Source organism: Penicillium waksmanii (genome assembly GCF_028829765.1).
Source record: "Penicillium waksmanii strain IBT 27052 chromosome Unknown utg000001l:1.0-4852451.0:1.0-4856178.0, whole genome shotgun sequence".
Taxonomy (NCBI): Eukaryota; Fungi; Ascomycota; class Eurotiomycetes; order Eurotiales; family Aspergillaceae; genus Penicillium; species Penicillium waksmanii.
Window position 1 is genome coordinate 949,434 of NW_026643248.1, and position 25,857 is coordinate 975,290.

Below are 25,857 nucleotides of genomic sequence, written 5' to 3' on the forward strand. Positions count from 1 at the left end.
GGGGCTCCAGGTGCACTGTCACTGTCATGATCGCCAACGGTACGGGATGCTGGGAGAGATCTCCGGCCGGGCTCTAGCCTGGTTGAAAGTAAATGGGCTTATTCGCTGGAGGCTATTGCCTTTCTCGGTGGAGCTGAGGTACTTTTGCACTACTGCGCAGCCTAACCGAACTATTACATGCAGTGCACTGGCCGCAAATGGGATGCATTTTCCGCTGCCTGGCCCACAGGAGACTGGAGGCCGGGTGGGTTGGGATCGTTGATTGGATATTTGGCATGATGGGACAAAGGAGGTCCTGGAGATCCCCGGGTGAGCATGAGCTCCTCTCCTCTCTTTTCTTTCATGGCGATACCAATTCGTGAATAGATGCATGAATTGCCCTAAGGCAATATAGACCAGGATAGTCCGTACTTGATACTAGTATCCTTGATACTAGTTCAATACCCCGGACACTTCGACCATGGATCCAGGATGGACCGGGAGCGGCCCGAGACTCGTGACAGCCTTTGTTTGGACTCACTCAACTTCCCGGCATTTTGGGTCAACAAGCCACTCCATTTCGTATTGTTACAGCGCAAGCTGTATGATACCTGGGATTATTAATATATTTTTGTTTTGCTGGTCAGTGGTGGTCTTGCATCCCACGCATTTTTGCCATTTTTGTCAAGTTGTCAAGTTGCCTCGTGGACGCAAGGTGTGGGGGGGGGGGGAAACCGTTAGACATGCCTCGCCGTTAGACAGTGTCATCCCCTCCCCAGAATGTTGCAAAAATAGACGCGCAAAAGGCAGAGTGACCCAGGATGGGCAATGTGTCACTCCTCCCCCATTCAAGGGGCGAGTCTCAGTCCTCGCATTCCTTGCGCTTTGGTCTCTGAACCCATTGGGCCCTTGACCATATCCGGCCGAAACTCAGACCTCTCGTGGGTCCTGACTCATGCGTCTGACGTGGGAGTAGGAGTGTAGAATCAAAGGGGAGAGGGGGTGAGAAAATAATAATGGGTAAAAAAAAAAGTGAGATGAAACAAAGAGGCGAGGATTACGATCGCATTTGGAATTATTCGTCCTTTTGTAATGTACACCGCGAGAGGTACAAAGTACATGCGCAGTAAGTCCATGGGTGGTGCCATCGTATTTCGGGGATAGTAACTGGAAAAGATCGGTACTTTCGAATGGAAAGGCCTCGACGTACTCCGCCTGGGCACCGAGTACAGAGTACAAAGAAGTGAACAACATCCCTAGCCCGGATGCCAATATCTAGAACGCGATCAGTGTGTCAGGTGGCAAGGCATCGATGGCTGCATTGATCGACACGGTCGGGGAGGACAACCCCCCCAGTCCCCGAGGGAGACGAACAAAGTACGAAGGGACTGCGTCAATGGTGTATGTATGTATTACAAGGGAGATCGATCTTGTCTATACGGAGGTACACTTGGCCCTGGCTCATGTACTGGTCGAGGCGTCTGGAAGTATTGTTTGAAAAGTACGTGGCAAATGAGGAGAGAGTGAGGCACAGGACACAAGTACGAGACTGAACAATCGGGCACCGTCCCTCCTGCATGCAGGCTCCGAAGCGCCCTTCCTCGAACAGGTATCGATCTGAGGTTCGAGGCGAAATGCGGGGCGCGCGGTCCTGTTGCCAGTGCTCCTCCTCTTCATTTAGTTTGTTTAGTACTTATGCACCCGACAAGAAACGGTATCCGAGTGGATTCGATGTGGACTCCGGCCCCTCCTAGAGTGGGCTCAAAGTGGACTCTTTCACATCCTGAGCAGCATTGACGACGGCTTGCCAGCACGGACTGAGGCAAAAACGAGGTTCCAGGCCGAAGGGGGAAAGGGGCCAGAACGGGAGTCCGAGCGAAAAGAACCATACGGCAGGCCAGTTCCGCGTGGAGCTGGCTCGAGCTCAGGCCCACACTTCAAACGCCGAACCTGGGCGGCGGAGATATCTGCCGCGACCGTGGCCATACGCCCCACGGACCACCGTTCACCGGCTCGGATCGCATGCAGGTACTAGGATGTAGCGCGCAGACCGGATCAGAAGGGAGTCGTGGCGGCGCGCAACGAGACTGCAGCACCATATCAGAAGTGGATTCCTTTGACCCGCCATGAGGAGTTGAGGCGCAGGCCAAATGGGAATAGAACGGCGTCTTCCGCGCTCCACGAGTGGTCTCCTGCAACCAGCCGAAAAGATGACAAGGGAGATTGGCGATTCCTAGCTTCTGCCGATCGAAACCCGGGATGGCCCAATTAGGCTTGCCCTGTCAACCAAGCCTGAGTGGTGCTGGCATTACTACCTGAGAAAAAAAGTCCCTCGCAAAACCACGCCTAGCAAAGTGATCATTCAACAGCAAAGTGCGCCGCCCGCCCCCAAATCAATCGACCAGGATGACATGCACGAGATGCCCACCGCATGCACGTAGCCTCCTGGCTGAATCCTTCATTCTTTGGTCCTCTAATCCTTGAGCATTTGACGCGGCTTTGTTCATGGCCGCGACTTGGCGGGGGTGGGGCTTGAGGTTGACGATGGTCGAGCTGCTGGATCACTAGCAGCTACCGCTGCCGCGGCGACGGCCGCCGAATGAGAGCCAGTGCTGGCGACATTGCTCGTGTGCGCGAGAAGAAACTTGCAGCAAGTCAGGGTATACTTGCACGCGCGCGTCCATGTCTCGTCGTTTTGGTTGAATCCAAGCTTGATGCTAGCATCGCCGATGCGGTCCCGCTTGATTTCGTAGGGCAGTCTCACACCGGGAGCAGTGGTACCAGGCTGGCCCCGCCGTGGCGAGGCCATGGGTGCTGGGGTCGCTTCAACGAACTGACCAAGCTGGCGCAGACATTCCAAGAACGCCACCATGCCGCTGTCGAAGCGACGGTGGAGCCAGGGAAGATTGAGCGGGAGATCACCCGAGGAGAAGAGATCTAGTTGGGTGATCTTGGGCGCGCTACGGTCAGTAGCAACTGTTCCAGCAGACTGAACAGGATACTCAATTTTGTCAATTCGTGAGGTGGACCCCAGTGGTCGCAGGCGATATCCTTGGAACTGAAAATTAAGCCGGTCTGCAATAGTTGAAAGCAAAAGACAGGTCTGGCCCCAGGCCGCATTAATCTCGGGCCACTCAACCGAGGGGTTGGCCAGGCGGCCAAGACGCAGGGCATTGATAGTCCCGAAATAGCCATCATGGCCAATGCAAAATGCGTCATTGTAGACATTTGTCCGTTGTAATCGCTCCAACTGTTGCGAATCATGGTCGTAGCGCATGTTCAGTGCATCCCGTTCGGTTTGAAACTCCCCCAGCGTGAGAGAGAAGCCGTTCCGGGCCCGCCAAAAGCTTTCCTCGTCCGAATCGAGCTGCCGAGACTCTTCTTCGAGACCGGCGATTTCTTCGTCTAGTGAGTCCTTCTCTCGCTCAAGGGCTTGTAGTTCGGCAAAGGCTACTTCTTCGGCCTGGAGACTCTCTTGGAGACTTTGTTCGGCCGCATCAATATCCTCACTTGACGGAACAGAAGCATTCAAAGTCCGAAGAAATGCAATATACGCATCACGCTCCTTTGTAGAAGCGTTCAATCGTTTTTGCAACCCATTCACCAGCATATCAGTACATTCTATACAGATAGGATGATCGATATCCGATCGCGCAGAGACAATCTCGAAGAGACGAGTGGCTTTCTCGACCTGACTTGCGAATGAGCCGTTCTCATGGCTAGGGTCGTGTGGCTGAGAGCTCTTCCGGTGGATACGGGACGGCGAAGACGTGTCTACTGCAGGAGGCCCAAACTGGGACTCTGTGAGCATGACGAAAGACATGCTGCCGCTATCCCCTCGTGTCAGCCCTGGTGCGTGAGGCTGGGCCACGGCCCGCGGGCCTTGTAGAGAACGCCGGTAGTAGGGGGCCGTGGATTGATTTGCATTTCGTTCGTAATTTTCACGACGTTCCGAAGGGTTGGAGGATCGATTTCCCGACGGTGTAGCTCCTTGGTCAGAGACTGTTTTGCCTGTAGAGTCTACTCTCGCGATAAGCTTGGGGTCAGACACAAGTCGCTGCGACTGGATGGGAATGAGTGGACACTTACTAACGAGCAGCTCGAAAGCTGTGGGGTTCAACGAGCCCAGTGAGCCATCGAGAGTCAAGGGCGTGCGACACTTCTGGCAATACATGACGAATGTGCGAACCTCAGTTGAAGTTCAAGTTCATGATGTGATATGATGTGATATAATATGATGTTTTGTGGGGGGAGCAGCAGAGATGCCGGTGGATGCGGGGAGGAAGTTGAGTCGACGTTGACGTTGCGCGGCTGGAGCTTCCTTTGCTTCCCTTCCCGCACGTCACTCAACCACACCTTTACTTTTTCTACTGCTGCGCGCGCTTAGCCACTTGTTTGGAGTGGCCCACCTCCGATTATTACGAAATACTGCAATGCGCAAACGTTATTGATTGCTTGACGCCAGTGGCTGTCTCAAGTTTCAACCTGACAGCCCCGATCGCGCGACACAGACGCGGACGCGTTCGAAACGCCCGCTACAAATGGCCAACAACGTCTACACGGACGATACAAACATAATGGAGCCTCCTACTAAGAGGCCTCGCCTCTCGGTTACCTCAGACCCCCCCGGAGGAAGAAGTCTCTGACGACTGGGATCTACAAACAGCACGCGCCCAAAATGATATGAAGTTGAAATCCATCTTCGAAGACATCTTTGCGAAATACGGTCAGGACTTTACGGAAGTTGGCGATGAGATCGACCTGGAAACGGGAGATATTGTCGTTGACAATGGACATTTATTGGGCCTGCATGAAGAGGGTCGCAACGATCAGAGCGAGGCATGGCATGCCGAGGAGGGCGCGGAGGGCGAGGATGACGCGGAAAACGAGGGTCTTGAATCTGAGAATGAAAAGGAGCCTGTCGGATCACCGCATCACCCTGATAATCTTTTGTTTGAAGATCCAGGCGCGCACTCGGATGATTTGTTCAAGTTCACGCGATCGGAATGGAAAGGTCCCATCCCCGACGAGGACCCTTCCCATTCAAGAGAGTCTGCATTGATCTCGACCTCCGACAACGCACAAGCCAGGCCGGCCCCAAAAGAGCTGGACGTGAAACCTCATCCAGAAGAACTGGGCCCAATAGACCCTGTATGGAAAGTCCCTGAGCTTCCCCGCCCCTTTTCGACGCCTAGAACCGAGACTAGGTTCGCAAAAGTGCCATTTACTCCACGGCTGCCGACGGTGGACAGAAAATCATCGCCACCAGGCTCCAGATCCCTTTGGAGTGTTCCAAGACAACGTCGCCCGCGCACAGAGGGGAAGCCCAGAGCGACGCCGAGCAAAACCCGACCCCGGGCGAAACGCAAGTATCATTCCAGCCCCGTGGCGCTGGAGGCGCTCGACTGGTCTTTCGCGGATATCGCTGAAGAAGGCGACGAATCGGACGACCCGCTTCAGGAGTATCAGCCATCGCCCACCCCATCCAACGCAGCGAACATTCGTCGGAAGCGAATGCGCATAACGGCCCATGACGACTCTAATCAAGAAATTCGATTTGAATTAAATCCTGAATTGTTGACACCTGCTGAACCCACCCCTCATGACCAATCGGCTACAGATACACATTTTGACGCGAATCATAGCCACGTGGAACAAGGCGACGCACGGGCAACGGTGACAAATTCTATCGATGTACAATGCGATTCACCTGCGCTTACCACCACAAGGCATGGCGCCGCGCCTGCGTCGAGCCCTGTCCCTGTGTCCATCCCTGTATCTACACCAGTACCTGCTGCACTGTCGTCGGATCCCTTATCACCGAGGACCCGCACTAGAATGACTCCCGACGAGATGAAACTGGTGCTCCGCAAGCGCCACGTTGAAGGTAAAAGATGGAAGGAGATACTTCCGTTTCTGCCTAACAGCAGCTTGGACAATCTTAAGATGTGGAACTCAAATCATTGGTTTGCTGTTCGTGCGAAACCATCTCCACTCCAAGCTCCCTGGTCACAAAGCGAACTTGAAACCTTCGATCGCTTGCAGGATCAACCATTCCTTGCCTGGAAGGACTTTCAAGTCCAGCTGCCCGACCGATCCAAGGCTGAAATTGAGTTTGAGCTAATGCGCCGTTGGGTTGGAGATGAGGTCTGGAATCGCGATGGAAGTTCCCTACCTCAGTTGAATAATGACGGCGGTGGCTTAGAGAGGCATTCTGTTAACCCACAATGCCGACCTTTGAAAAATGATGGTTTAGAAATAGACGTCCGTGATCGAGAGCCCTCTGTCACTCACTTCGACACTCCCTCGACTCGTCAGACACCACCAGTTACTCGAATTGACACGCCCTCGGCTAGTCAGACACCAACTGTGTATTTGATTAGCGACGGAGAGGATGACGATGATGGAGAGGATGCAATGGATACAGAGGATCTTGGTACACTCAGTGATGAAGCAGAGGCCCAAGTCGAAGAAGTCAGTTCAGATCCTCCACTGCCTGACTCGTATACTTCCCATCTTGGAGCTAGGCCTGTCAAAGGTATTAGTTGGCCAATACCCTAGTCCAGCGATTAAGGGAACCCCCCGAATTGGACTATTGATAGAAGAACTAGAACATGTATCACCACCAATTGATTAAGTCTACTCAAAATCTTCATCTCGAGCATTAAGAACGCTTTCAAGCTTTGTATCAACGGCACCGCCAACATCACCAGCCTTCGCCCAGAACCGGGACAGATGCCTTGAACCGGAATCAGACAAGACCGTAACAATTCGATGACCCGGGCCTAACTTTTGCGCCGTTTTGACTGCCGCAATACCTGGTACCCATAGTCAGTATATTGTATCAAGAAGATCAATCACCAAAAAGCTGATAGCAGATAACAACTCACAATTCACAGCACTACTACTCCCAATGAAGATCCCATCCTTCTCAACCAACCACCTCGCCATAGCCAAAGCCTGCGCATCCGTAACCCTAACCGCATCATCAACAAGTTCCTTCCCAGCCTCAAAATTAGCCGTAACGCGATTGATGCCAATCCCCTCAACAATAGTATCAACCTGCGGTCGTCGCCTCGTACCCTCCCTTTCCTTGAGATCAAACATGACGCCAAACCGCACACGATTATACAATCCGCTTCCCTGAGGATCAGCCAGCACAATCGTAATATTAGGAAGTAACGGTTTCAAATATCGCGCAACGCCAGAGATAGTTCCGCCAGTACCTGCACCCGCGACAAAGGCATCGATCTTACCTTCGCATTGGGCGAAAATTTCAGGACCACTACCGCCATGATGGGCGCGCCAGTTTGCTTCGTTTTCGAATTGGTCTGCGAAGAAACCGCGGCCTTGCGATGATGCTGTGCCAGTGTGTGTCTGGGCGAGGGCACGCGCGCGGTTGACGAAGTTGTCTTTTTCCACGATGGGAGCGGGCGGGACCCGGTCGACTATTGCCCCGAGTTTGAGGAGAAGATTAGATTTCTCGATTGCTTGGTCTGAGGGCATGCAGATGTGGGCTAGGTAGCCTTTTGCTCGGGCTAGGGTTGCTAGTGAGATTCCCGTTGATCCGGATGTGCCTTCGTAGATTGTGTCTCCGGAGTGGGGGGGTTAGAATTCCTTGTTCTTCGGCCTGGGTTCTAGTCAATATCTAGCAAATCATGATATTCATATTGATACAACTCCTCCAGCGGTGCCAATAGAGAGTCATATGTGCAAGCAAGATCTTGAAGAAAAATTGGATGGAATGACATACGATTTCAATCATGCTTAGAGCCACGCGATCTTTTGAGCTCTGGCCGGCTCCGTTCAGAAACTGCATTGCGTAAATGTTAGCCCCATTCATACATATAAGTAGCCTATATCTAGCTATCCTCATTTAATGAGCAGAGAACTGGGCTTGCCCACCTCGGCTTTACCTAGAATCTCACACCCTGTCTCATCAGAGAGGGATTTGATCCGGAAGAGTGGCGTGTTCCCAATGCATCCTTCAATACCCTCGACAATAGCCGGAGGTCCTGGTCGCGCGACAAGACCCTCAGGCTCGGGGTTGGACGGTGTTGGGTTTTCGCGGCGCGGCGTACTGAGTGCCTCTTTGCATATCAAGGCTAGACCAGCACCCGCAATAAATGCGGTGCCAATATAAACAGCCGAATGGTCCGGCATATTCAGTGCTCGAGGCCGTCGTTTAATTCATTGAAATTTGGTGCGATATCGATGCGCAGTCTGATGTCGACGCTTGGGCCACTTTGCATGCGTAGATATAGCCGGGGGTTCAATTGGAGTTGAAAAGGGGTAATGAAGATTTAGATTAAAAAAAAACAATTGCTGAGTAGTCCAACAAGAGCAGTTAATACTAAATGCAAATGCAAATAGCAAGTAGAAGTAGCAGTGGAATATCAAAGTCAAAGTGGAAGTGGAAGTGACAAAAGCACGTGCCTTCTGCCTGAGGCCAACAACCATCGCATCCTCTTCTTCTCTCCGCAAAAGCTCCCCCCAAAGCTCCCCGACTGCTTCAACCCGCGCAAAAAACATGGACTCGCCCGTCCTCAACCAGCTGTTTAGACAGCTATTTAGGCATCCGGCTTGCCAATCATTACGGCAGTCTCCATCCACCTTCTCCAGGCAAACACAATCGCGTACATTCTTCACCCGCCGCAGTGTCGCCAAGCGCAAGGTCCAGGATGGTGGCACGCTGTGGACGAAACGTGGCGACAACCCGAAGAATATAGATCATGAGTACCAGACATATCCACTGGTCACGGCGAATGACCTGCGAAATCGCCGCCAACGGCCGAAGCAGGTCAAAATGCTGACGCGCGAATTCATCGATGGTACGTTTGGAGTTGAGTCTCAATCGCGGATTTCCGCGATGCGACGTCGCTTTCTTTGTTACTAACCCCGACGATTGTAGACAGCCTTTATAATCCGCACTACGGCTATTTCTCCAAACATGCGACTATCTTTACCCCCGGCGAGCCGTTCGACTTCAATACCATAGAAGATGGTCCGGCCTTCCAATCGCTCCTGGGCGACCGGTACATTGAGTTTGAGGATAAGCTTGATGCGGTCAAGCCAGATGAATCAAGACAGCTGTGGCATACCCCGACGGAGCTCTTCCGACCTTACTACGGCGAGTCGATTGCGCGATACCTAGTCTCCAACTACAAGCTCACCCTGTACCCATATCACGACTTGATCATCTATGAAATGGGTGCCGGTAACGGTACCATGATGTTGAACATCCTAGACTTCATTCGTGATACGGATTATGAAGTGTACCAGCGCACAAAGTACAAGATCATTGAGATCTCCTCGTCACTAGCCGATATCCAGATGAAGAACTTGATGGACACCCTCGAGACAGCTGGCCATCGAGACCGTGTCGAGATTGTGAACAAGTCCATTTTTGACTGGAATACATACGTGCATTCGCCTTGTTTCTTCCTCGCCCTCGAAGTCTTCGACAACTTCTCCCACGATACCATTCGCTACGACTGGAACACAGGGCTTCCCCAACAAGGCGGAGTACTTATCGACGCGGACGGCGAATTCCACGAGTACTACAATGCCAAGTTGGACCCCGTGGCGGCTCGATTCATGCGTGTTCGTCAGGCTGCAGCTCGCCGCCCTTTTCCCAGTCCGCTCGGCCACCCATATCTCCGTGGCTTGCGTTCCATGTCACCTTTCCGCGGTGACTATACGCTGCCTGAGTATGTTCCTACACGGATGATGGAGTTCTTTGATGTTCTGAATCAGTACTTCCCTGCGCACCGCCTTGTGGCAAGTGACTTCAATGTCCTTCCTGATGCCGTGCCAGGTATCAATGCGCCGGTCGTTCAGACTCGGTATAAGCGAAAGACGGTGACTGTGTCGACACCATTTGTGAGTACCCTGGCCTTTCTGGCCTTCTTCCTCGGTATACTGGGGCTTAATTCTAACATTCTCCCCCGCAGGTTCACCAAGGATACTTTGATATCTTCTTCCCAACTGATTTCAATGTGTTCGAAGATGTATACCGAGCCGTTACTGGCAAACTCACACAAGTTACGACTCATGAGGATTTCATGAATCGCTGGGCGTATATTGAAGATACGGAGACACGGAATGGCGAGAATCCGCTGTTGTTCTGGTACAAGAACGCCAATATGTTGATGACGGTATAAATATCACCGAGAGAGGCAAAACATGTACATTAGTCTCAAATCGACAAGGAATGTTGGAAGTATTCTTACCTCGGGGCAATCCAGCTTTGATCACATCCCCCTCCTCCCCTCCTTCACATCAGGGCTAGCAATAGTAAGCCGCATAGAAGTCAAACACACGTAGCCACCGCATTTTCAGAACAGCCTATCCTATGGCCCGCCCTGTCAAATCGCCCCGTTGAGGCTCTCTGGCCATTGAGAGAACACCCTGTCGTTCCTCGAGCAATGGTTCGCCGCCATCTGCATGGCCAGCTCACTCCCGTCAGATCCGTGCGGTCCCGCATCCTTGGGCTTCTGGGCAGTCTCGATTCCATTTCCCTCTGAGTCTATATAACAGTTCTTGGTTTCCCATGAACCGCCATCGCCAGCCAGAACACAAACTTGACGAACATAAACCCTTTCTCGATCACAAACACAGGTTCAAGTTCACACAATACCACAATGGAGAAACCTACACCAATCCCAACTTCCAACCCCCCACCAAACCGCGGCTTAAAAGGCATAATAAACCGCGTATCCAGCATCCGCGACGCATACCCCAATTCCGTGAGCATTTACCGAGACCTGAACACGACCTATCAATCCTGCTACGAGATTGCAGTGAATGTCTCAGAGCAGTACAACAGCCACCGACGCGCCGGGCAGCGAATTTCAGGTATTCGATCTCTGTTAGCGGATTGCGATGCGATTTTGAAGAAAGTCCATGGCTTTTTGCAGCGTTATTCGAGTTTGAGATCGCAGAGGCCGACGTCGAAGGAGAAGTTTGCTTTTGTTAGTGAAGATATTGAGTTTCAGAGGAGGAGGGTGGGTATTTGTAGGGGGAAACTTGGTGAGGTGCAGAGGTTGTTGCAAGGGTATGTATCCATGGTTTCTTTTTGGGATATGGATTTGGATTAATTCAGATTTTTGCTTTGTTTCGTATGGAGAGAGAATCGATACTAAGCTGGTTTCTTCGGTAGTGCTGATTACTCTAGTCAGCAATCTGTGACTGCAGATGAACCCGGAGGAGAAGATCGAGATATTCCTGTCGGAGGTACTCCCCCGGCTCCTCCTGTCGAAGAAGGTATATTCTATACCTATATCCCGCCCCCAACCCCCCCGGGGGGTTACTTGAAAGTACTAGTATTGACGATCTAGCCTTAGAACCTTCAACAGTCAACATAGGAAATCCCCCCACAAACCCTCTCGACCAGAAACCCCCACATAGATCCCGATCCCAGAAACGAAACACTCGTTTAGCGACAGCAGCATCCGTTTATCGATGGGAAGAAGTTCGTTCCCTCGTTGAAAGAGGCGCAGATGTAAACACATCTGACAGTCGAGGATTGAGACCCCTGGTCTACGCTTTAAATGGAAGGTACAGAAGCAAGTATCGCGATGAAGCCAGGGAAGCAAGTGATACTGTCAGATTATTGCTCAGCAGGGGTGCAAAGTTTGGCAAGGCAGAGTTGAACGAGTTACCCCGGGCAGGGACCTATGGGGAAAAGGAGTATCGAAAGTGGGTGACAAAGGAGAATCTTGAGTGCGAGGTGGAAGATTTACGGTTTGAGGGGTTTAGGGATAGTGGTGTTGGAGTTTAGGGCGTTGACTATCGATCTACCATAGTGAAGCTATAATACGTATGCAAACTGCTCAAGGGAATATTCCTAACAATTGCAGATACCGAGTCTATGACTGGATAGGATACCTAGTAGCTAGTATAGTAGTAACTTGATCTGGTATCCACACTATTAGTACTAGTAATGACATACTAGCGATCTTTCTTTGATCAGATAACAAAACTCACTATCTCAGCATTCAACCCAGTTATATAGTAGTCAGTGGTTCTCTTGGGTACTAACTATAACACGGGCCCCTCACGTTAGACCCGAGGGTGTCAACAAGAGGGGTTACGCTGCCAAGTTTTAGACAGGATATCAATGACCTCTCCCAACAATTTCCCATTTCTGCCAGGGCCGATACATTCCATCCCTGTCTACCGCAAAGCTATAAATACTACTAGTACTAATAATAAGCCACAATTCAAACGAACATGGCATCAAATCTAGACCCCCAGGGCCCGCACTGGAAGCCCGCCGTGCTCACCAAACGCAACACCCAAATCAACGCGATCCCAACATCCTGGCGCCTCCCAGATTCAGTATTGGAAAACCTACCCACTTCAAGCATACAGGTCATTCGATCCAGCGGCATTTTAACCGCCGATGAATTGTCCTGGACTGAAACAACTGATATCCGTGACCTGGTCTCGCTCATTACCTCGCGTCGCGTAAGCAGCGAGCAGCTCACGACGGCATTTTGCAAGCGCGCCGCAATTGCGCAGCAGGTGACTAAATGTCTTACGGAAATATTCTTCGAAAGGGCGCTTGCGAATGCGAGGGCGTTGGATGAGTATCTGGAAAGGACTGGGAAGGTTATTGGACCTTTGCATGGGATTCCGGTTTCTGTTAAAGATCGGTTTGATGTTAAGGGGGCTGATACGACAGTCGGTAAGCTACAAGATATATGAGAATCTCTTGCACTTTTTGCATGGCTATTTCCATGTTTTGCTGAGACTTGCAGGCTGGGTTGGTCTTATCAATAAGCCGGCTAAAACTTCTAGCTCCATTGTTCAACTTCTTGAGTCGATGGGTGCCGTGATGTATGTCAAGACTAATATTCCGCAGTCACTAATGGTGAGTTCAGCTATTATTTATAAGGTTCTGTCTCCCCACTTGTTGGGGGTATGTGATTTCAGCCGTTGACAGTCCCAGATGTCCGACTCGTATAATCATGTCTTCGGCCAATCGGTCAACTCATTCAATCACGCCCTCATCTCTGGCGGGAGTTCTGGCGGCGAAGGTGCTCTCATCGGCTCTTGCGGTAGTATCCTAGGAATCGGCACTGATATCGGTGGCTCGATTCGAGTACCCTCAGACCTTCAAGGTCTATACTCTATCTGTCCGACAACAGGGCGTGTGCCGTGGGACTGTTCCATGTAAGAAATTCTCCCAGTCGCAAGCCTTCCCAATCGGAATCCTGAGAGGGAAACACGAACATCATAATCTGGCTATTCATCTGGGCCATACTAACTTCAAAAGCCTCCATCAGCACTATCTCGTCCCACCAGTCGCAGGACCAATGTCTACATCCTTATCAACATCGGAATACTTCATGGAAAGACTCCTAGCCTCCTCGCCCTGGAATATCGACCCGGCCGCAATTCCGATTCCCTGGCGCAAAGAGCTGGCCACGCCCCCAACTGACCGCAAACTAAAGCTTGGCGTTGTCTTCGACGACGGCGTCGTCAAACCGCAGCCTCCGGTTGCACGCGCCATGCGGGAAACCGTGCAAGCATTAAGAGACGCCGGGCACGAAGGTATGTTTTCAAAGCGCGCAACCAAGACATGTACTGGTGTAAGATACGAAATAGTCTAATCGACGACCAGTCATTGAATGGGACACAACCCTCCACACACCAGCAACCAACCTCTGGACAAAAGCCATCCTCGGCGACGGCGGCGCCCACTGTCGAAAGCTGTGCGCTATAATCGACGAGCCCTTGATTGAAGGTATGGTTGTGGGTACGGAGGAAGATATGTTGTCGTTCGTGGAACGGGAAAAGGTGGAAGAGGAGAAATATGCCCTTCAGACGCAAATGCTTGCTCAGTGGGTTGATGCGGGTATCGATGCCCTCCTTATGCCGGTTTTGCCCTGGGTTGGATATAAACCTAAGACGTGGGTGAAGAGTAGCCAGTGGCTGGGATATACGGCTATGTGGAATTTGCTTGATTATGCGGCTGTGACTGTTCCTGTTGCCAGAGCAGATAAACAGATTGATGGTGGCGATGCGGGGTGGAAGGGTCATGTTGGAAGGAATGAGTCTGATGAGTTTAATCATTCGCAATGTGAGTATTTTTTTGGTTGCATTCGTATGGTAATGGTGCACATGCTGACTAGTCGCGGGTTTAGATGACATTGATCTGGTAGATGGAATGCCTATTTGTGTGCAGATTGTTGGAGGGCGGTTTGGGGAGGAGAAAGCAGTTGCTGTCGGAAAGGCTGTTGATGAACTAATGAACAAGACTCCTTTTCATCCTGTCGCCTAATTAGATACACGTGTGATTTTGCTTTTACTACGAGTTTCGTGTCCTATGAAATATGAAATAGGTCGTGAGTGGATTTGTCATGAGAATTCTATTCGAGCATATCCAATCAACCCGAATGATTCCAGTCGTACACTTTCGGTACAGATATCATCATCAATGCAGCCAGGCCCTGCTGGCATCCCAGTAAGAAATAACAGAAAAAAAGATAAAGAAAGATAAACCTTCACGTCAAGGTCCGACATGCAATTCCATGCTCATGGGGATATTACTAAAATTCAAATTCCTTGCGGAAGACATTGACATCCATGCCCGCAACAACCTGATCTGCCAAATCACGACGGCCCATCTGGCTAAATACCCGGCGCAGTGTGTCGTAGAGGTTGGTGCTCTGGTTTTGACTGATGTGGAGCATCCGCTCCAGTCGCTCATCGTCCAGGCCATCGGGTCCACCACCGCTGATGATCTCGCGAGCACGCTCACGGCCTTCTTGCTCGACAACGCGGTGCATGGAAAGGGAACCAAGGAGGTGCTGTGCGGCCTCCGGGTAGCAGCCGATGTTGATACAAGAGACTCCGAGGTTGTAGCGAGCACGGACAAAGTTGGGGTTAATGTTAAGCGCTTGCTCGTACGCCTCGATGGCCTCCTCCGAACGACCAGAGTTGGCTAGTGTAGCACCGAGACGGTTCCAGAGCAGGTGCAACTGCTCTTGCTGGTTGGTGCTGCCGGACTCAGTTGAGGCCAAGGCGGCAGAGAAGCAGTCCACGGCCTTTTCGTACTCCTCGGCGCAGTAGAAAAGCACACCCAGGCCAACCTGGACGTCGGGGTCCATCTGTGCACCGGATGGAGAAAGCTGTGCAGCTTGAATGAATAGTTCTGTGACGCGGTCGTGCAAGAGTTGACGATCTGTGAAGCCTAGGTCGGCGTCGCCGGAAACCTCACTCGGGTTGATGATGGAAGGATACTTGTTTGACAGCCAGCGTTCAAGAGTCCGGTAAGCAGTAGAGTCGTAGCCTTCGTTCGTATATGAGACAGCCAGACCCATAAGTGCATCCAGATTACCAGCATCAATCTTCAGCGCCTGCTCCAAGGCACGGATAGCTGGCAACTCCTTCTCGTTCTGAGCCTGCGCAGAACCCAGCATTGTCCAGGCCTGCACATGTTGCGGGTCCTTCTGAACAGCAGCTTCGAAAGCCAAAGCTGCGAGAGACAAGTTACCACCTTCGCGCATAATCTTGACACCTTCCTCGAACGGGTTGTTGATAGCCTGGTACACATTATCCTCCTCGAACATGTAATCACCAAGCTGAGGATCGCGGAAACGGGTATTCAAACTATCGAATCCCTCCCAATCACCCAGATCGCCCACATGAACGTCTTCAGTAACTTCAAAGTCATCTTGCTCGGCCAGTTTCCTGCTCGCAGCTGTCTCAGTCTGAATCCTTTCCCATACAGACTCGAAGGCATCATTGGAGGGCACTGACCTGTCCAGCTCATTCAGTTCCGCCTCCATAGCGGCATTCGCCTCGTCATCCGTACGCGTCTCATTACCCGCCGTCTCCATCTCGGCAAACTGCGCCTCCCAGTTCACATCATCGAGCTCAACCATCCGGCCCTTGCCCTTATCCTGCGTCTGGCCCTCCACCGGCTGCTGCGCCATCGGAGACTGCATACCCATAGGCCGCATACCCATACCGCCCATACCCATTCCCATACCGCCCATGCCGCCCATATATCCACCACCCATCCCCATGGGTCGTTGGTACCCCGCCATCTGTGGGGGTGTGGCGGTGGTGGCCGGGCTGGAATTCTGGGGCATGCCCATGCGACTCTGCTGCTGGAAATGAGCGAATTCGGCAGGCGTAAAGCCGGAAGTATTGTTCATTTGCTGTCCGGGAAAAGCACCCTCCATACGGGCCTGCTCACCGGGATCGAATTCCGCGGCCCAGCCAGGTGATCCCGTGCGCGGGGGAGCGGTCTGGAAGTTCTCCAGCTCGCGGCGCATGTGTTCCATGGCGAAGGGCTGAGGGGAGGGGCCGTTTATTTGTTGTCCGGGCTGTTGCATAAAATCGTCCATCATCTGTGATAAAGCAGCCGTGTTATGGCCTTCAGTGAGCTTCCCGTTCTTCAAAAGCGTATATCATGCCAGGCGGGGGATTCGGTGTGCATTGCATTGCATTGCCCGGTTGGAAATTGGAAATTGTTCACTGACCTGGTCTTGTCCACCCATCATCCCTCGTGACCTCATGCCTTCTTGCATACCTGGTCCCCGGCCGACCAGCCGGTCTCTTTGGAGGGACTTGTCATCTTGGACGTGCTTGGTGAACTGTGTCAGAGGGTTTCCTGCCGTGGAGCACTCCGCGCCACCGAGGAAGGACATTGTGAGTGTGTAAATGTGAGAGTGATGATTATAAAAGTCGAAACCCAAACTTCAAAGAAGCATTTGGGGAAAGAGAAGAGTAGCGGGCACATGCGAGAGAGAGGAGAAGCCCCGGATAACTAATCGACGTGGGGCTCGCCCACTTCAGGCCGCTTTTCCGCCAGCCGAGGTTCCCCGGGGTCACGTGGTATCAACTGCCGCGGAGTAAACGGATACCTACAGTCTCGGGGTATAGTTAACAGTAGAAGTATAGTTATAGTAGTAACACAGTAGTATAGAGATTTATGTTGTAGTTCAATATCATACAATGGACTGCTTTAAAAGTCCCTCATTTCCATAATGTACACTCCTCCCACCATCAAATTAAACTCGGAAGTCGATCCGACTCTCGATATCCCTATTCTCCGCCTCCTGCTCCTGTTGTTCTCTCTCCCAATCCCTCCTCTCCTGTGCCTTAACATTCTCCCCCGCCATAAACGAAACCTTCTTCCTTGTGGAAAACTCAACCTTCAACATTCTTCCATATGGCCTCTTAACCCTCAACTTCTCCATAGCCTTCACAGCCGCACCAATGCCCACGAACTCCGCATGACAGAATCCACGCGGCGCTCCAGACCGCCGATCAACCGCGAAACGGACATCGACCAGATTCTTAATATCGGCGAAAATAGCCTGGACATCACGGTCCGTACACTCGTACGGGATATTGCCGATAAATAAGGTATTTGACTGCTCGTACCGTTGATCATTTTGTCGGAGCTGGGTGTGCGAGAATTGCACAACGAGTTGGCGGCCTTCGAAGACTCGGAGGTGCAGGTTTTCGATAGCGTTGCGGGCTTCTTCGGTGGTGTTGAACTGGACGTAGCCGAATCTGTTATAACGGAAACGAGAATTAGCTTCAACGTGGGAAAAGGTAAAACGGACCAAGATGCGTGCAGAGCGTATAATGCGCATATGTTAATCCATTGAGGGTCATGGTGGAAACTTACCCTTTACTCAAACCCCGATTATCATAAACAACCAACGCCTGAATGACGGTTCCAAACTGTTCCATCCTCGTCCGTAGATCCTCCGCCTCAACGTCATAAAACAAATTACCCACGTAAACCGTCTCCGACTCCGGCGGTGAATAATTCTCGGCTTGCTCCTGCATGCGTTTGTTGAGTTTATGCATGCGCGTTTCGCGCTTGCTGGGGCCCGCAGAGGCTTGGTTGACGGACTCGGCCGCGGCCTCTTCAACGGGTCTCTCATTGTCTAATCCACCCGGCTGTGTCCGTTGTTCTGGGGCCTCAGTTGCGACGTCAACCTCTTTCTTGAAAGGCTGGGCAGGCGTCATGCGCGGGTCATTATGTGAAGAATTGCATCGGGCTTGGTAGGCGGAGAACAGGCGGGGGGGTGCGAGGTGAGGAAGTGAGGATGTCGGGGCGAATTGATCTAGAAATTGAGATTCTTGGAGAAGAGCTCAGTAGCCTTGAGCTGGCTTGACGGAGACAATGCCTGTTGCTCGAGTTAGTGATTTGATCTGGTATATGCGCGAGTAGGGTGCTGTGGAGATGTGTATAGATTCAGTAGCCGGGCGGGGAGCATACATGTTGATCCAAAAGCAGGGTGGGTTATTCTTAAACACGCCACCAGGGAAGAAATCAAGATGTGAAGTGCAGGGTATGGAAGAGTTCCAAATAGTCGAGCTGGTTCAATGTTAATATCCGTCGGGGCGCGCGCCGAAAAGTTTCGATAAGGTCACGTGGGGTGGCTGATATGCTTTTTCTGGCCTGAGATTTTGGGCATTAATCGCCAAGACGCCAGCCTCGAACTAGGTGACGGGGATTTGTCATTTATCGCACGAGTTTTGGAACTATATCTGACCAGGACTGGGCCGCCGTGATCGCCAAGATTGATCGGTACTGCTACGCCAGCATGCCGAGTGCTGAAACTTGCGGCGTTTTTGAACAATTCCAATTTCAGCCTAATATCCATGAACTCGTTCGCGAAGGCTACCGAAATGTGATTGTTGAGGATCCCAACCTAGAAAATGCCTCGACAGATACCATTTGAACGCGACATGTCGAATGGGCCAAAGGGCGACGCTACTTTTATATAATGGGTAGACCTCGATTTGACTACTGCCTCGTTCTAAATGACCGCTCTATCCGGTCAATTTTGGCGAGCTCAGAGCCGGATGATAAGTCTGATTCTGGCCTAGTCGGATACGTCAATGTGATCGACTGTGACTTTGACCCTAATGACCCGGAAAATGATTGCTTGGAGTTCTACGATGGATCGCTTAGAATTTGCCTTATAGATATCTTCTGCTTTGCTAGCTATTGTGAGGATCTCCAGACCAGGGAACAACAATGGGGGGGATTGGGGGATGGAACGTCCTGGGAACGTGATTTATACAGATGGACGTTGTTCAATTGTCGAGAAGGAAGATGTGTTCCTTTGTCCGCCCGGGTACAATGTTTCCTCCCGCGCCTGCTACCCCGCGTGGCCAGTGGAAGCAACCATTACGGAAACTCAGTACCATGAGCGTCAGACTCGGAGATCTAACATCGAAAACAGCCAATCCAACTAATTAATGTTTAATTTCTACCATAATAAACGGATTTTATCGCGGGACTTGAATTTCCAGCTAGGATGAACCAATTGGATTGCATAATCTAACAACAGCTATGCTATTATGGGCATATACTATTTTTATGCCAGATTCAAATTTATATCGCCCATGGCTAATCTGCCCGCTTCAACTTGAAATTTGACATGGTCGAGGTCCGGCCAAATCTTCTGTCTATGTACTAGTAGTAATACAATCTATATTCTAAGGTTGGCTCTACCACCTTCACGATCTCCCTGGAAAACCTTGGAATGAGATCTATAAGGTATAGATAAAATCAGGACGCTTGTCACCCAGTAGCTCGATCTGGCTTTCATCCAAGCCCTTAATCCAGGTGTCCCGTTCTCCGCGCCTACGCTTTGAGTTTTCGCGACGCAGTAGAAAGTACTGCAAGATAGAGCCACCAAATAAAAAGATCACAAGATAGCCGAGCACAACACCATGTCCAGGGTAAAACCGGGGGGCATCTTCATCACGATAGATATTGGAGGAGACGATACCATTCAGGTTACCCCAGCCGATAATGAAGCCTAAAGACACACCACGCTTATAGACACCTAAAATCAAGTTAGCTCTTGAACTGGCAATAGTAAGTTATGACCGTTTGATAGATACCAACTGACCTTCAGTGTTGTTACTAGCCCAAGAAATGGTGTTTGCAATCGCTGGATAAATACCCATTGCGCCTAAGAAAATGCCAGCGTAGCGCCCACCCGCTGACTCGCAGCCCAGTAACATGCCGAAGCCTGCCATACCAATGGTTGACACGGCGATGTTGCAAAGACCTCGCTGACGTGTGCGATCGGCGATAAAGCCAACAGCCACCGTCAAAACAGCTGCTGCTGCATATGGGGGAACACTCAAAAGCTGAGCGCGGATCGAACTATAGCCTATAAAAAAAAGTCAATACACCGCACCTTGCATCCCATAACGATGTGCAGTATTTACCCTTGACATTCAAATTAGCTTTGATATCCTCGACGGTTTTGTTCACAGTCACTCACTAGTTCACTAATGATCGTCGGCACGAATAGAGAGAAGGCGTACAGTGCACCATCTGCCCCCATATAGATAATAGCCCCAGTGTAGGTTTTCCAGTCTTTGACACTGGTCCAGAAATAATCCATCTTAAAATGCTCATGCGTTGCACTCGACTGCTGATCCAAAGCAAGACGACGGAGAACCCGTGCACGATCTGCCTGCGACAGAAACTTCGCCTGGTCTGGAAAATCATAAACACACCAGAATGAAGCGATACCAATGAGAATTGTGGCAAGACCTTCCAGGATAAAAATCCACGACCAGTCTGATTTTCCGCCGATTCCATCCATCTTTGCAATCGCTGCTGCCAGTAGGCCACCGAATGAGCCAGCCAGTGCGGCGGCGGAAAAGAAAATTGCCATACGCACACCGAGCTCTGATCGCTTGTACCAGCATGACAACAAATAGCCCACCCCGGGGAATAGCCCTGCCTCGCTTAGGCCGAGGAACCAGCGTACTGCCATTATTCCGGAATAGCTTTTTACCAAACCCATACATGTCATGCATATTCCCTAGGAGGCAAACACCGGTTAGCTAGCGACTTCAAGTGAGTATGCAAGGTATTAGATTCATATTCACCCAAGACACCATAATTAGCGGAATAAAAATGCTCGGGCGTAGACGCTTCAGAAGGACGTTGGTGAAGGGCTCAAAGACGGAATAGGAGACGAAGAAAATGGTGAGCGTTGTATTGTATTGGTTGGGGGTCATCTCTAAGTCTTTGGTCAGACCGGCAATCTTTGCATTGCCGATGTTGGTCCTTCAGAAAGTAGCTTGTTAGTATTTTATCATGGCGGAGCTTTGATACTCACTCACCTATCGAGGAACGAAATGAGATAGAGCAGGCTCAACCATGGAACTAGTCGCAAATCCAACTTCCACAGAAGGCGACGGTCCTATGCAAAATTGGCGATTAGAAACTGCATGTGCTTGCTCATCAAAATGGATTGAAAATTGCAAGTGGGAAAGAATAAAAGGTCTCGCATACGATTGCCTCTCGCTCTTCCTGGCTCAAGTCCGCGTCTGGATCTTCCAAATCAACCAATCTTCGCTCTCCGAGAGTATTCGGATCTTTCTGCGGATCAGAGAGTCGCGAAACATTGTCGATGACACCTCCCTTGACTGTCGCTTCAGCCATAGCGTAAAGGATACTAATGTAACTGGTTTGCAGGACGTTGTAGCGGGCTGAAGAAAGACAAAGACAAAGACAAAACCTCCCTCTCCTGAGAGAAAGAAATATCACGCTAGAAAAAAAAAATTGATCTACATAACAAACTCAAACATGGTTTGCAGCCAAGGAAAGTTGCAACGAAGTTTAACTTGGCACAGGGGTGGATATGAATGGACCGACTAGTGCCATACGGGCATATAGTCGGCGTACGATCCTTGATGATCGGCAGGGCGAAGCAGGTGCGAGGAGAGCTTCAAGCCACAATATTTATTGGGTGAGACACAAAGGATTTGTTCAAGCATCGCAATGCCAATGAATCCCATTTTGAATGACATGTGCAAAGTTTCGGTGAAACTTTCATCAGCATTGGATCACACGAGACTTGCACTGCTAGTGGACTAGTTCATGATAATAATATGTACAGTTCTCAAGGGTGGCAATCGACCCATTTTCTCTGCCAGCGTCCCAAAATCACTAGTGTTCCCTATACTATGGCTCTGTCCCCTTCCCCCTCCCTCAGTGAAGCAATTATACTACCTGTACAAATTGTTGGATCCTAGCAATTCGGGGTATTGAGTACATAACTGGGTAGGATACCAAGCAGTAACTAGTAGTAGAATTGTTACATCTCTATTACTGCCAGTGGCTAGTTATCTACGATACCACTGACATGCCAGCATCAACTAAGTAGTTCCTGGCCCCGAATATAGGTTTTCTTAAGCTATTCCAATACACAATTTGGAATGCAATGGTCTGTACTCCGTATCCAAATTTGTGTAGGAACCCTGTCAATTTTGGGACGCTGCCACCTTAGCAGAAACACGCTATGTTGGGTCACCAGTGAAACAGCAAGCTGGGCGGCAGTTTTCTCCACAATCGAAGCACGCGGGATAGAAGCTTGATCTCCCTAGCGTGCCCGGATTCTGGGGCTCTAAGTTTGAAACACTTGAAGAAACCGACTCCTATTGGTTCGGCTCGTCGCATGTTACATGCCAGCCTTCTTGCAATAACCTTCCTGGTCCACTCTGAACTTTCAATGATACGAGCGACGCCCTGGACGCCTCGAAGACTTGCAGATCTTAGGTAACTTCGAATCCTGTCATTTTAGGGGGGATTGTGAGAGCTATCTACACTGTGTGGTTTTGGGGACCAAATGCAACGTCAACAAGCATCATTCTCCACTCTTCTATCAGATGGAGTTATCTCAAAGTTCAATATTACGGGAGAATATTGTATTGCGACACGCGTCAGAACATTCGCCTGCACGCGATCCTCGAATTCAATCGCCCCTCGAATACCCCATTTTTGCCAATCACCCCTGGGCGACTGGCTCACTAGACTCCATCCCAATCCCGGCATCGAACACCGTCGGGCGCATCAAAGCTTGGTTCGCACCCCCGACGGCACGTTCATGAGATCAGCACACTGCAGCTAGAAACCATTTTTTTTTCGGCCCCTGCTCCGTACAGGATTTCAATGCCTTCAAAAGCACATGAAATTTCTGGATATGCTGTTACTACCGAGGAAAGACGGCAAGTTGCCATATTTCGCCAACGTGCTTCTCCAAAGTCTACAACGTGGCTCTCACTTTATGCAGGCAAATATGAGCACTAAAACCGATGGAAAATAAATTTGTTCGCTTTCTAAGGCCTATGTATAGTTAAACCTATTGAGTGGCCCCCCCAGAAACCTTCCCGGACAGTGCCTTTGCGTCGGATGTCGGAGCCTTTCGTTCTCCGGCATCAATGTGAATCAGGCTAACGAGAATCTCGAGAAACACGAATCTCCGGTTGCTCTGCATGGAGCTGTTCGCAAGTCTATCTAGCCTCACACTTCTGAGCGATTTCCAAATGTTCATACGAGTATTTCGTTACATGAACGCTCATGGTGATCAAAACAAGTGGAACGATTCTACGGAGTCTGAGAGCAAACCGATTTATTCAATCCAATAGTTGTAAAGCTTAATTTGGTCTCCACACATCCCTGCTGTCCTTGAAGAGGAGTGGCTAGCCTTGGTATCGGCCACATGTTTCCAAAGGCTTTAGAGTTCTTTCGATGTGTCCACCTGAACTTTGACCCAGGTTCTGCTCTTTGAGCGTTTACAACGTCATGGTCTTCGTACTGCATATCTAGAAGGTCCACCTCCCTTCTGTTTTAGTCTCCTCTACTCCGTATATCCCTTCTTGATGCCCGCCAAGCTACCTGGCAGGTTCGCGCTCATGTTAAACCTTGTATCATTTTTGGAAATGTTAAATTTCTAAGATTCTTCTTGTTTTCGACCCGCTCCGCAGCGTTAACAACCTCATCTCGATGCACCTCAAGTTTTCGCCTTTCAGTCAAACATCGATACCAGAATATTGCTCGAGGCTTGATAATTGAAAGGACAACCTCGACAATGTCTTCTCTCAACACATCAACTGAGGCGTCTTGGCCCTCAGCGGGCGAGCTGATGATTCGCTCGACCAGCAACTCAAATTTAGACATCAATCCTTTGCCCCTCGAGCAGCGGAGGGGCCTTATTGCCGTCTCGATAATGGCACTTCTTTCATTCCTCGCCACATCATCTCTCCTAGGTTTCATCACATATCGCCTTATTTTCTGGAAATTACACTTCAAACGATATATCGGCTACAATCAGTACATCATTCTCATCTACAACTTGGTTCTTGCCGACTTTTTACAATCTATCGCCTACCTCATCTGCTTGAAATGGATAATAGATGACAAGATTCAGTCTGGTACCGCTGCTTGTTTTCTTCAGGGCCTGTGGCTCCAAATGGCAAATCCAGGAAGCGGTCTTTTCGTCCTCGGAATTGCCTTCCATACCTTTTTGCTTATCGTTTGGGGATACAAGATGACCCACAAAACCTTTGTCACTTTCGTTTGTGGGATCTGGTCAATGGTTCTTATTCTTATGATCATCCCTCTAGCAACTCATGGGGCAGATGCTTTTGTTCCCTCTGGCGCTTGGTGTTGGATCAAGGAAGACTATGAAGCCCTTCGTCTTTGGTCGCATTATTTCTGGATTTTTCTCGCCGAGTTCGGCACTGTTTGTCTCTATGCAGTGATGTACACTCAGCTTCGGCGGCAAATTTCCGCCTCCTCGATTCTCGGCAATAGCCACATAGAGGGCTTGAAGCGTCTGCGCCGTGTCGTTGGATATATGACCATTTATCCTATTGTTTACGTCGTGCTGTCCCTTCCTTTGGCAGCCGGACGTATGGCAAATATGAGTGGCAAAATGCCCTCTGTTGCCTTTTTCTGCAGTGCCGGTGAGTAGAAGCTCCGTCATATTCTGTTACTCCATTCTCGATAGGAATTAGAATATTTGCTAATTGCTTTGAAGGTGCTATCATTACTAGCTCCGGCCTTGTCGACGTTATTTTATATACTCTCACACGCCGCAACCTCATCATCGACTCCGAACCTAGTCAGGATCGCTCCTACAGCAAATTCCCAGGCAGCCGTGGACGTGATGTCAAAACTCATCTAACTACCATCACAGCCGAGCCTAAGAGCCGGAAGCAAGGTACTATGAATGGCACAATTACGGAGCGGGGGGGGTTCAGAGGATAGAATCTTTCGATCAGACCTTGAATTAGCGCCAATTGGAAAGGTGCACCAGGAAACCACTATTGAGGTTACCACAGAGCCTGCATACCCGTCAGAAGGGGCGAGTGGGCGCTCTAGCAACGAATTTTGTGAAGCTACGTCGAGTCCGATGTGGAAATGATGTGATGTAATAGTAATTAGGGTTAACTAGGCAATAAGCTTAGACGGAGGAGAAACAGACTTAATTGAACGTAATATTATAAGAATAGCAGAAGATCGATTCTTGGAGAAGCTTTAAAGAATTTGGGGATCAAGTTTAAGTTGTTTAAGTTAGCGAAGGTCCATGCGTAGTACAGCGCTCTATAGGCGCAGGGTGGTCAGTGATAGTAGTCGTATATATGGGTATTTCACAGTGGCGTTGCAAACTTGAAAGTTTGAAATCCCCAATCTATTCCATCTCAGGTAGGTACTTGGGTATGTAGTATGCAGAGAGGAGTCTTAATTTTATATCCAAACTAATAAGATCATGGTATGATACAGAGAAAGAGAAGAGAAACCAATCACCCAGGCAAATCGCCCATCCAGCGCAAAAGCATATAACCAATACGAGGCTTTTATCGCAGTCAAATATCCACCCATGGGAACAAGGGCTATATCCAATCCATGCCCATGCCCGTCCAGATCCGTGTATCATCATATCGCCCGCAAAAAAAAAAGATACTAACTAATAAATTCTAGTAATCTCCCGACACCGAATCAAATTCAATCAAAAACTTGAAACGCAAGGCATCCATCGCTCGCAGGTAGAAACGCAGGGCATAGGGGTAATAGTA

At 50.2% G+C, this 25,857-nt stretch overlaps 9 protein-coding genes across 9 annotated transcripts; 4 read left to right on the forward strand and 5 right to left on the reverse strand.

Moving 5' to 3' along the window:
- Positions 1-2,482: 2,482 nt before the first annotated feature.
- Positions 2,483-4,153, reverse strand: N7481_000337 (beclin 1; the record flags this gene model as incomplete). Its single annotated transcript, XM_057259556.1, has 1 exon — positions 2,483-4,153. The coding sequence occupies one exon, from the start codon at positions 4,151-4,153 to the stop codon at positions 2,483-2,485; it is 1,671 nt and encodes a 556-aa protein (XP_057127388.1).
- Positions 4,154-4,520: 367 nt separating this feature from the next.
- Positions 4,521-6,540, forward strand: N7481_000338 (Myb-like DNA-binding domain protein; the record flags this gene model as incomplete). The annotated part of the gene is given in 2 exon segments (XM_057259557.1): positions 4,521-4,589; positions 4,600-6,540. The coding sequence occupies 2 exon segments, from the start codon at positions 4,521-4,523 to the stop codon at positions 6,538-6,540; spliced, it is 2,010 nt and encodes a 669-aa protein (XP_057127389.1).
- Positions 6,541-6,618: 78 nt separating this feature from the next.
- Positions 6,619-8,142, reverse strand: N7481_000339 (putative cysteine synthase; the record flags this gene model as incomplete). Its single annotated transcript, XM_057259558.1, has 4 exons — positions 6,619-6,797; positions 6,870-7,571; positions 7,657-7,792; positions 7,885-8,142. The coding sequence occupies 4 exons, from the start codon at positions 8,140-8,142 to the stop codon at positions 6,619-6,621; spliced, it is 1,275 nt and encodes a 424-aa protein (XP_057127390.1).
- Positions 8,143-8,509: 367 nt separating this feature from the next.
- On the forward strand, positions 8,510-10,142 carry N7481_000340 (class I SAM-dependent methyltransferase; the record flags this gene model as incomplete). The annotated part of the gene is made up of 3 exons (XM_057259559.1): positions 8,510-8,810; positions 8,891-9,861; positions 9,933-10,142. The coding sequence occupies 3 exons, from the start codon at positions 8,510-8,512 to the stop codon at positions 10,140-10,142; spliced, it is 1,482 nt and encodes a 493-aa protein (XP_057127391.1).
- A 2,071-nt stretch (positions 10,143-12,213) lies between these two features.
- On the forward strand, positions 12,214-14,269 carry N7481_000341 (uncharacterized protein; the record flags this gene model as incomplete). The annotated part of the gene is made up of 6 exons (XM_057259560.1): positions 12,214-12,670; positions 12,744-12,856; positions 12,935-13,158; positions 13,262-13,539; positions 13,610-14,068; positions 14,121-14,269. 6 exons carry the CDS (start codon positions 12,214-12,216, stop codon positions 14,267-14,269), a joined length of 1,680 nt encoding a protein of 559 aa, XP_057127392.1.
- A 268-nt stretch (positions 14,270-14,537) lies between these two features.
- N7481_000342 (tetratricopeptide repeat protein) lies at positions 14,538-16,646 on the reverse strand (the record flags this gene model as incomplete). The annotated part of the gene is made up of 2 exons (XM_057259561.1): positions 14,538-16,346; positions 16,479-16,646. 2 exons carry the CDS (start codon positions 16,644-16,646, stop codon positions 14,538-14,540), a joined length of 1,977 nt encoding a protein of 658 aa, XP_057127393.1.
- A 363-nt stretch (positions 16,647-17,009) lies between these two features.
- On the reverse strand, positions 17,010-18,093 carry N7481_000343 (nucleic acid-binding protein; the record flags this gene model as incomplete). The annotated part of the gene is made up of 2 exons (XM_057259562.1): positions 17,010-17,517; positions 17,636-18,093. Coding segments are annotated over 2 exons (966 nt in total), but the record flags the coding sequence as incomplete, so codon positions are not given.
- Positions 18,094-19,518: 1,425 nt separating this feature from the next.
- On the reverse strand, positions 19,519-21,439 carry N7481_000344 (uncharacterized protein; the record flags this gene model as incomplete). Its single annotated transcript, XM_057259563.1, has 6 exons — positions 19,519-19,817; positions 19,884-20,150; positions 20,243-20,813; positions 20,881-21,061; positions 21,118-21,197; positions 21,290-21,439. The coding sequence occupies 6 exons, from the start codon at positions 21,437-21,439 to the stop codon at positions 19,519-19,521; spliced, it is 1,548 nt and encodes a 515-aa protein (XP_057127395.1).
- Positions 21,440-23,867: 2,428 nt separating this feature from the next.
- On the forward strand, positions 23,868-25,205 carry N7481_000345 (uncharacterized protein; the record flags this gene model as incomplete). The annotated part of the gene is made up of 3 exons (XM_057259564.1): positions 23,868-24,744; positions 24,819-25,001; positions 25,075-25,205. The coding sequence occupies 3 exons, from the start codon at positions 23,868-23,870 to the stop codon at positions 25,203-25,205; spliced, it is 1,191 nt and encodes a 396-aa protein (XP_057127396.1).
- Between the last annotated feature and the right edge of the window lie 652 nt (positions 25,206-25,857).